Source organism: Pseudochaenichthys georgianus, chromosome 2 (genome assembly GCF_902827115.2).
Source record: "Pseudochaenichthys georgianus chromosome 2, fPseGeo1.2, whole genome shotgun sequence".
Taxonomy (NCBI): domain Eukaryota; kingdom Metazoa; phylum Chordata; class Actinopteri; order Perciformes; family Channichthyidae; genus Pseudochaenichthys; species Pseudochaenichthys georgianus.
This window is the reverse complement of record NC_047504.1, coordinates 10,097,170-10,107,781: the sequence shown is the minus strand read 5'-3', so window position 1 is coordinate 10,107,781 and position 10,612 is coordinate 10,097,170. Positions and strand designations below refer to the sequence as shown.

The 10,612-nt window shown below is 44.3% G+C and overlaps 1 protein-coding gene across 1 annotated transcript; it reads left to right on the top strand.

Annotated features, from left to right (window-relative positions):
* The first annotated feature begins 309 nt into the window (after positions 1-309).
* Positions 310-10,311, top strand: LOC117459935 (ras-related protein Rap-2a-like). The gene is made up of 3 exons (XM_034101107.2): positions 310-331; positions 938-1,725; positions 9,160-10,311. Exons 2-3 carry the CDS (start codon positions 1,412-1,414, stop codon positions 9,395-9,397), a joined length of 552 nt encoding a protein of 183 aa, XP_033956998.1. The 5' UTR covers positions 310-331; positions 938-1,411; the 3' UTR covers positions 9,398-10,311.
* Positions 10,312-10,612: the final 301 nt, after the last annotated feature.

The window sequence follows — 10,612 nt, the reverse complement described above, 5'->3', positions numbered from 1 at the left end:
TCTGGTCAGTGTTGTAATGCTGCTTTCATAGAAGTGGCTCAGAGCTGTCCGCTGTTATGCTTTCACCACACATGATGAACATTATGATAAGGACAAACAAACTTGATTGGTTGTTTCTTTGTCATTTCCTGTTGCTGCAGTGGAGCTTGTTTGCAGGGGGAAATACATTTCTATCTGAAGGGTCAACAATACTACTGCTTTAATGGATTAGTATTGATGGTGTAGAAAAAACAAACCGAAGACTTTGGTGAGTATATTTATGTGAATATAATTTTTTTATTTTTGCAGTGTGTACCAAACACTTTGCTGAGTGTGAGGAGCATCTCCTGTGGTAGGTGAACCCAGTTTCCCTCAGACTTGCAGAATCAGTTCCATCTTTTACATTTCAATCTTAGAATTATCTTTTAAAAAATACTATTTATAAACCCAGGCACATTTCTTGTTCATTTCCAACGTGTCTAATGTTCTCTTTGTTTTTCTCTAATGTTATTGCCTTCTATTTCCATATTACCTTTTTAATTGGTTCAATGACTATAGTGTCAGTATCAGTTATTTAGAAAATGCCAAAAACCCATATTTGAGTGACAAAGCCCTTTGGTGACCCTATGTGATGTTATAGAGTCTGGGGCATGGGACCAGCATCCATTGTTCACCTTGTATTAGTCTAAACTTAACCACACTTCAACAATAACTATGTTTATTTGCAACATTGATGTGTGTTAAATTAAATATGCACTGATCTAGTGTAATTCCAAAATGAGGGCTAATAATAGTTTGCTTACAATCAAGAAAACTTCCTCTGACAGTTTAAATAACAATTGTATTAAGTAACACGGCTTCAGTTTCATTCCCATTATCATAAGCTTCTCTTATATCTTTGTCATTTCTATTCTTCCACTGTCTCTATGTGGCACTAATCACCCCCCATACTTTCCAGGAAATAGTAACATCATCCAGTGGCTGCACCGACTCCAGAGGCGTGGATTCCCAGCAGCTCTGGAGCCTCCTTAAGGATAAATAGGCTCTTCGCCTTTAACGGTACTGTACCCCACTGAGTGTGCAGACATACTGTTAGCCTATTGTTTTGCACATAAGATGTGCCGTCTAGTTGTTGCTAATAATAGCCAATCTTATTTTTACCACACCGACGCCTTATTGCATTATGGATGCCACTGGAATCCCTGCAAGATAGCGTGGGAATATTTCAGTAGAGGCTGTCCCTCTCTGGGCTAAATGCTCCAGCATCCCGCCTGTCTCTGCAGCAGCATCTCCTCCTCCTCTGTCTCCTTCTCTGCGCGCTGTTCCTGTGTCATGGCTGTGGTGTGAGTCTAGACTGCTGTGCGTGGGGATGCGTTTCTTTTATCCGCTGCTGTACGCGTTATTCTCTGCATGCGGGGTTTAGGTCCACAGGATGCGAGAGTATAAGGTGGTGGTGCTCGGCAGCGGTGGGGTGGGGAAGTCCGCCCTCACGGTGCAGTTTGTCACCGGGACATTTATAGAGAAGTACGACCCGACCATTGAAGATTTCTACAGGAAGGAGATCGAGGTGGACTCCTCTCCGTCGGTGCTGGAGATCCTGGACACAGCCGGCACCGAGCAGTTCGCCTCCATGAGGGACCTTTACATCAGGAACGGACAAGGCTTCATCCTGGTCTACAGTCTGGTCAACCAGCAAAGTTTCCAGGACATCAAGCCCATGAGAGACCAGATCATCAGGGTGAAAAGGTGAGACACTCCTTGTATAAAGTCATGTTGCAATAGGGGTGATGCTAGCCTATTAAGGTCCCTTTAAATGGTCACATCCTGGTGGGGGAATGGACCCCAAAAGTTGGTTGTGTTAGTGGAATAGGAATGTAATTGTCATCCTTTTTGATTTATAGTGGAATACAATTCTCATCATGGAGAACCCCAAGGATCCTCCCAAGGGCCCTTGAAAGATCAAAATTATCCCACGCCAACATTTAAGATTATTTTTACAATCAGGCCCAGCAGGAAACATGCCAAAATATCATCCCTCCTCTTCCTCTTGTGTCTGGATCCCCTCCAGCGCTGCGTGAGAAGCTGCAGCTCATATGTTCCCCATAAGAGGCCCAGCTGCGGCTCACCTGTCATACATCAACCCGCTGAACTCTCCCTGGGATTGATATCCTCGGTCTCTCTCACATGACTAACTCTGGATGGCTTTGATCAGTTCAGACCATTACTCAACAAATCCACTGAGCTCATCCTCGGCAGGGAGAGAAAGAGCGAAAGAAAAACTGGGATATTTCCTTTTGGTGGTCACATGGTTTCCCTTAAAGGACATAGCCAGACCAGAGTGCAAGTGAGGAATCTATTTGTTTTAATCAGCTACATCTAAACGTTATGAAGGAATTGAAGAGATTGTTTGAAATCGGTTTGGTGTCATGTCAATAATTTCCCCTTTTTAAAGTTTAAAAACGGTAAACATTTTTGCAGATATCATCCCTGGTTTATTTTCTCCTCATCTGTCAAAATGAAGGCGAGCATATTTACAATTAAACCCTCCAAAAAATGAAGTGTAATAAGTAAAAGGGCTACATTTCCTATTTCCTAGACGGCCTTTAAATTGTGAAAATGGACATTTACAACAGACAGTTTGGATAAGACATTTAAAGAGATAGGAGTGTCTGTTTATTGTGAAGGTGCAGCTGATGGTTAGCTTAGCGAAAAGACTGGAATCAGGGGCAAACTGCTGACGCCCTCCAAACTGCACAGTTGTCTACGTGCTGGACTTCTACCTCCGGGAATACACTGGTCCAACAAAAAATAGGACCAAATTGTAAACAAATATCATTTTACCTTTAGGGTTGGTTGTCACATAGTAGACGGAGCCTTCCTGTGTCTTGGGACAAATAAATCCTATCTCACATGCTGTGTTCCTCCAGCCTTTCATCAGTAAAACGGACAGAAACACAATTATCCATCTGCATGTTGTGTTATAGTAATCTACTTGCACAGTTTGGTGCAGTGCTTTTCACCTCCACACCCCCCCCACAGTTCCTGGCTGTGGCCCAGACGTCACAGGAAGCAGGAGAGCGACACTGCTGACAGAAACACAGCGGGACGAGTGGGTGAGGGAACTCCTTTGAAAAGAGAAATATAACGAAGAATAAAACTGTGTTGTGCCGCCTCTAGTCGCTAGCCGCCACCCCGATGCAGCTGCACACACAGCCACCGCCAGCCTCAAGTGTATATCCATCAATATTTCATACTTTTACTTCACACTGCTCTGCGTCTGAATTAGAGATTCTTACTGTATGTTTTCATTGCATTAGTGTCTCATTTCTAAGCGTGCAATGGGACCGTGCAAAGGCATTCATGCAACATCTCTACCAGTGTATATAAGGATAGGCTTTGTTGTTCTTTAAACATATGCAGACATTTATTCTTTAATGAAACAAGCCACACAATCAGCTCCTCGTCTCCATTAGCTGTCTCCAGGAGATCAGCCTCCCTCCTCCCAAACTTCTTGCTGAGCCAGCAGCAACAACAAGCACCACACAGAGATATAGTATGTGCCCACTCACCAGAACTTAATGGGATTGTGTTGGCTTGGAAGCCAAGAACACATCAGGCCTCCATTAGGGAGACAAATAAACCAGAATGCTTATGCAGGAGGTGGGAGGGGGCATGGGAAAAGTGGGATGGTATGTGCTCTGTGGTGCAGGTGTTGTGAGTCCACATATAATTGTCATTGTGCTGAGTTATATACTCGAGGAGGTGCAGTCAGTGTCAGGAAATACACTCTGCGTAATAGAGCAGCTGACAGGAGCTAAAACACCACCAGCACGTTAAAAGTATTGCTCTATAAAAATAATGTTTCTTTTACATTACACATGTGTATAACTGATGCATATGTTATCCAGAACGCACCCTCTGACATACTTTACCCCCCTAGACTCAAGCACTTCAGTCTAACAAAATAAACCCATGTCGGTTGCTATCTGTGAAAACAACATCTGGGTGTAGCCCTCCGCACAATCTAATAATCTCCTGGCTTGCCTGTGAAGGTTTATTGTGCGTCTGCTCGGAGGAGGAGGCCCGTTCAAAGCTCTGGAGCTGCGTGTTCACGCTGCACTGATGCTGTGTCTAATAGCAGGAGGTGAGCATCACGCACCGCTGAGTGGGAATAGGGTGGAGAGACCAAAACTACGTGTCCCAGGGGGCACTTTGGTGTAGGTACAAAGCAACTTCCCGACCTCCGGCTTTTAGTGTTTGCCATCAGGATGGGAAGAGTTGTTAAGCAGCGAGCTTGCTTTAGTAAAGTGCTCGGTGTAAAGTGTTTTCAACATATCTCACACCAGCCCTGAAGAGGTTCTCTTATAACACTTTGAAGAACAAAACAGCGGTACTGTTTGCATCAAAAACATGTTTCCCATCTTTCTTATCATCAAGCAACACATCAGGTTTATCTTATGACCCCTTGGGGGGACATTTAAATAGCTTTCAAGTGTATCTGGGATTTCCCACATTCAGCTACAGAAGTGAGATTGATTGTGATTCCAGATCCTATGGGAATGTTTACAGGGCGACCAAAAGGATGTTTTTGGCATAACAAGCTGTGTTTTCTGCATCAGCTTCAAACCTCAGAATGTCTTTCCTTAAAAGGGAGAATTTGGCTCCTTTTTATGTGGATTGCCAATCATCGTTGTTGGTAAATGTAGTCCATTGATAAACTCCTCAAAGCATGCTGGAGTTACCGAAAAACCGGCCCCTGCTTGAGGAGTGTGCCTCTAGTTCCTACATTTCCCACGATGCATTGTGAGCTCGCGATTGACTTGTTGTGCCTTTACTTATAAAGAAGGCAACCCAACAAGATAAGTAAAACTAGCATACGTGACGAAATAGTCATATGGCTACTCGGATAAAAAAAACAATGGAATATAATAGAATTCCTTTATTGTCATCGCACCAGGTACAACGATTGTGAATCTCAGGTGGTTTGTAGTTCTTCCCAGCCTCTTACTTTACCTACATTTCAATTAAAGTGCATGGTGGTGCAGGGTTTATACACATTTCTCTTTTTAGTCCAGTCCTTTCAGCAGTGCTACTCTGCTGTTGAAAGCCTTTTGTCGGGGGATTGGGAACATTCAAGTTCCTCCCCCTTTATTACTTCTACACTTCTTTATGTCTCACTTTGAGTTATTCTTCTGCACAGAACAGCGGGAATAATAAAACTAATTATTTCTTCTCTACTCCCATACTGCCTTTACTGCCTTGGCATCTTCAGTAAAGATAATACTGTAGGAGCTGGGCTGCACCATTAAAGATGGAAATGAAGCTTGGGGGTTTCATCATAAAAGAAACAATCTGAAGATGTTTTCCATCTGCTGTGTTTATCACAGGAATGTGTGCGCTTGTTATTTTGTTTCCTCTTCGAGTATGGGATGCTACGGAGTTTATCTTTGTTCTCCAGCAGTAACACCCTTTGGGAGTTAACTCAGCGTAGGCGCTATATGTTTCTCTGAATACTCTGTCCCTTCCTAATCGCAGATACATGGCTGGTTGTCACCCAGTGTGGCTCCTCGAACTGCTAATTAACAGCAGATGCAGAGAGCAAAGAGGGTTGGAGGCCTTCAGGTTGGAAAGGCATGTGTTTTCTGCAATTTGCATGTGTTTGCCGGCGCTGTGGGGCTTGTAAACACGAGTTAGTGAAGTCACTTCTGCTACTTAGCACAGCAGGTAGCAGTAATAATAAGGCTGTTGTACCCTAAAGCTAAGTGGGAAATGTACGAATCCATCTTTTTTGTGAGGTGTAAACACTGACTCTCTTTGTGTGCCTTTTCCACCACAGTAGGAATAACACCCCGCAGAGGCAACGGGTGTTAACTGTGCTTTAAAGGCCAAATGTGTATCAGCTAGTTATCTAAGTTTCTGCTTCCACTGATGAGGATGCCGCAGCAGCAGCTTTTTACAAATTGACATACAGATGATTGCGTCAGAAAAAGTGGACATCAGCACTTTCCTGTGAAAAGCCCGCGGCTGATAACGCTCTCCGGAGTATCGTTCTGAAAGAGTGTTTTCACAGCAATATTGTGGAATTGGATACAGATTTGTAACATCCATATCTCCTTATAATTTCATTTCCTGTCAACCACCTGCTGTTGCCTGTTCCCTGAATGCAACGTGACTCCGCTCCCACTGCAAAACAAAAAGCTGCAGATTCGTACAGCCAAGCAATCCAAACACATTCCAACTGTGCTGATAATTCCCAGGATGCATTGCTGCCAACTCTTGTGCTGGACCCAAAACACGTTAGCAGTGTTTGTTATTTTCTCCTGCTTTGTATTCAGTATGTTAAAAAAAAAAGTACTTTGCATTGGCAACCGTATCTCCCCCAAAAACCCTGAGAACATATTTCATGTTGACGGTGTCATGGAGATACAGCTGTTTGAAAGCTGTGGGTAAGTGATACCATATAAAAGCAGTAAAGTTGCATGCAATAAACCAGTACAATTGGCCTGGAAACATCCTTTTAAACCCGTTTTATATAACACTAGCCCTAACTTTAAAGAATGGCCTCTGACGGTGTTATCTTATTGGCTTTTCTAAAGCATTGCAATATAAACAATTTAAATATTGTAGCTGGTCGAGGTTGAGCTAATTTGATTGACTTTATGTACAGTTGAGTCAGTTAATCTATAACGATGCATCACAATCTCATTATGGGTTTTTATTTAAAACCTGAATCTGCAAATAGATGAAGTGGAGTAAAAAGTATATCTTCCGAAATGTAGAAAGCAGATAAAGCAATAAACTCCGTGTTTAATGTCAGACATTGAGTATTCTTAAATCACGCATGATATCAGCCTACAAGTCCCCGCAGGCTCACTTTCCTTCGTGCTGGGTTGATCACATTCAGTTATTCTGGCGAGGAGGGAGGGGTAGTTTGATGCTGCAACAAACACTCTGTAAAACCTCCCCACCGAGAAGCTGGCTCTCCCTGTGTCTTTAGTTATATATAGAGTTTCTCCTGCGAGGCTGTCACATTGCATACATGTCTGCATGGTGCTCTCCTTGTTCACACTTCACACCCTCAAGACTCCATCTTTTCCACGGCCATGCGAGATGCTCGTCCTGCTGTGTGTGTGTGTGTGTGTGTGTGTGTGTGTGTGTGTGTGTGTGTGTGTGTGTGTGTGTGTGTGTGTGTGTGTGTGTGTGTGTGTGTGTGTGTGTGTGTGTGTGTGTGTGTGTGTGTGTGTGTGTGTGTGTGTGTGTGTGTGTGTGTGTGTGTGTGTGTGTGTGTGTGTGTGTGTGTGTGTGTGTGTGTGTGTGTGTGTGTGTGTGTGTGTGTGTGTGTGTGTGTGTGTGTGTGTGTGTGTGTGTGTGTGTGTGTGTGTGTGTGTGTGTGTGTGTGTGTGTGTGTGTGTGTGTGTGTGTGTGGTGTGTGTGTGTGTGTGTGTGTGTGTGTGTGTGTGTGTGTGTGTGTGTGTGTGTGTGTGTGTGTGTGTGTGTGTGTGTGTGTGTGTGTGTGTGTGTGTGTGTGTGTGTGTGTGTGTGTGTGTGTGTGTGTGTGGTAGTGGTACAGTGCGGTGGAGAAATGTCACGCTGCAGGGAAGCTGTTGACATTTGAATTTTTCCTGAGCGAGTTTTCTCTCCTTGACAGTCTTAAAGCACGTCTGGTAACCAATTAGGAAGAACTCCCTGACTTCATTTGTAATTATTTATTTATTTTACTTCCATTTTCACTTTTCAAGATGCTTTTTCAGTCATGTGAATCCCTGAGGGAGGTCAGCCCCATTGAAGCTAGGAGAGCCTCTGTTTTGCTCGAGGACACTTCAGCAGGTGCTCAGGTGTCCTCCACCTCTCTCTTTCATTTCCTCCCTCTCTCGGCCCCTCGTTGGCTCAGTGAGACGTGGCTCTTCTCCACGCCTCAGCTCTTCTCCACGCCTCAGCGCTTCTCCTTGCTGAGCAGTGTGACAGCAGGCCACCCATTTGTAGATAAGAGCTAATTTCTCGATGGCACCATCAGATCAATACGCCGCGCTCTGAAGGCACTTAGGGATGACTGATGGTCGGGGCTATTAGCTGGCCTGCACCATTACCTACAGTGAGAATCTATCCTCTCTGTAATTGACATGCTGTAGTTATTTAATTTGAGGAAACATGAAGGGCTTCTAAGTCAAATGAAATATCTAGTACCTGAACAACATGAGTATGTTTGTTTCCACAAGCAACATGGATAACCAATCATTGGAACTACTTTATTCTACTGAAGAAATAGTCCCTGTTTTAAATCTATATCTGTGAACCTCCTTTAAAACTAACTTTATCTGCATTGGTAGTTTTTATGTGCAATCCCAAGTCCCCATGTTGGTATTAAACATTGGAAAAAGTCTGGTCATATGTGCCGTAAAGTGTGTGCCTTCTGGACATGCTCTTACAATGATACTGTACAGTTTTTTAATGATGCGAAACAAAGAGCTTATGTAAAGTAGAAAATAGTTACAAGGCCTATGTTCAGAGAGCAGCACATTAGCCTCATTCAATTATTCAATACGCCATACCATTACTCTCCGCAGCCTGCTTTCCTTGTTTTGATGGATGGAGATGAGTGGGATGGTCGGCCACACACTGCGGGAACAAAGCTTTTCAAGAAATGCTTAGTGCGTTTTGGGAAAAGTGGAGAACGGACAATCATTTTAAAGAAGAATGTGGAAGTCTTTAAATGTACAGCTTGCATGCAGCACATGTATGATGCACCCAGGAGTAAATGGAGCATTGCAGTTATTTCTTTCCGCTGTGACAGTTTGCTAATGGGACCGCCCACTGATATCGGACACCGGGGGGGGGGGGGTGCAGGCCTCCTGGGAAGCTGAGCTGAATGTAGCTGTGTATCCCTCTCCTCTTGCTCCATTGTGCATTGTTCAAACCCCTTATTGTTTCAGCATCTAACAAATACAGTGGCCAACAACACACACACACACACACACACACACACACACACACACACACACACACACACACACACACACACACACACACACACACACACACACACACACACACACACACACACACACACACACACACACACTCATGATGTCACTGAGTTTAGTCATCCTTAAGAAATTCAGCTTGCAACAAAGCAGGGAATTTCACATGCACACGCCTCTGATGTTCCCCTCTCATCTCCAGGTATCAGCAGGTGCCGGTGGTGCTGGTGGGGAACAAGGTGGACCTGGAGGAGGAGAGGGAGGTGTCCCCCAGCGAGGGCCAGGCGCTGGCAGAGGACTGGGGCTGCCCCTTCATGGAGACGTCGGCCAAGAGCAAGACCATGGTGGACGAGCTGTTCGCTGAGATCGTGAGGCAGATGGACTTCTGCCCCCTGCCGGACCGGAGGGAGGCGTGCTGCCCCGCCTGCAGCGTGCAGTAGCAGCCTGTCGGAGGTGATGGATGGGAGGGGTGGTAGAAAATTAGAAAGCAAATGAATTCATGTTAGATAGATTAAAGATGGAGGGGTTTAAAGGAAAAATCCACTCCTTCTAAAAACGGTTTCTACCTGCTTCCTGTATATAGCAGAAGTAGACAAAGGTGGCAACGTATCACTCCTCGGACACAGGGTGGATTTTTCCCTTGAAAGAATAAAACAACACTTGACCTCCCACGTTCGCCGTCCTTGTTAACAGGAGTAAATGTTCGGGGTTTCCCAAAGGCAGCACGGTGCCAAAACCATCTTAAAAAGCCATCGCCAAAGAGGGTCATAGTGCGAAATGCTTCTTGGGAAACCAGCCATAGGTCCGAGCAGGGATGGCAGTGTTGTTGGTCCTCTTTTACTTCTGCTTGTGTTTTTCTTGTTGCACTTTTGGGACTTATTTGACAGTGCAAGACCAATCACCAAGTATGTGAACGGATGTCAAGTAACACCACTGTGAAGGAGTCGTACTGGAAGTGAAATTCACAGCAGGCCCGCCTACCTATGAATGAATGAATGAATAGATGAACGAATGTTTAAAATAAGGAAACCGCACCTTTGGGGAAATTCCTTCAGAAGATCCCAACGTTGACATACTGTGGATGATGTGTGCATGACGTTGTACTGTCACACTGACATTGAGTACAATCAATCTCACCCAAAGAGACAGTATCAATCAACTGATCAAACAATCATTGAAATGTACAGAACACTTGTCTTTACACATTACGGATGATACAAATGCCTTGTTACATTGTTTGAAGTAAACATCAGTGTCAATGTATAGTTCATTTATCTTATTCACATCAGATATGTTAGTGGTTCAATGTGAGAAACACTTATTTTCAACAAAAAATAAATCTTTATGCACATGTCACGTGTTTTTATTCCTTGAATGATCATTTTGTGTTAGACATATTACATGTTTCTTTAATCTGTAAAGACGGCTCCTCCTTCCAACTTTCAGCTCGGCTTTTGATCCGGCGCCATGTTGGCCTGCGTGGAAGTGATTTATGATGTGTTGGTCCTGCGGCGGCGCTCCCTGGCCAGGCGTCTTGCTGCTGCCATTAGTGCCAACACTTACTGCCGATTCTGGTCCTGAAAGCTCCAACGAGCATTTGTCAAATTCTGAGCGCCATTAGAGTCCATTAGGAGGATGAAATTGGGGACATGTGA

Bases quoted from the DNA above. Each gene is read 5' to 3' on its own strand.
- LOC117459935 (XM_034101107.2), top strand. From the start codon at position 1,412: ATGCGAGAGTATAAGGTGGTGGTGCTCGGCAGCGGTGGGGTGGGGAAG. The intron at 1,726-9,159 runs GTGAGACACTCC...TCTCATCTCCAG, and splicing joins CAGATCATCAGGGTGAAAAG to GTATCAGCAGGTGCCGGTGG.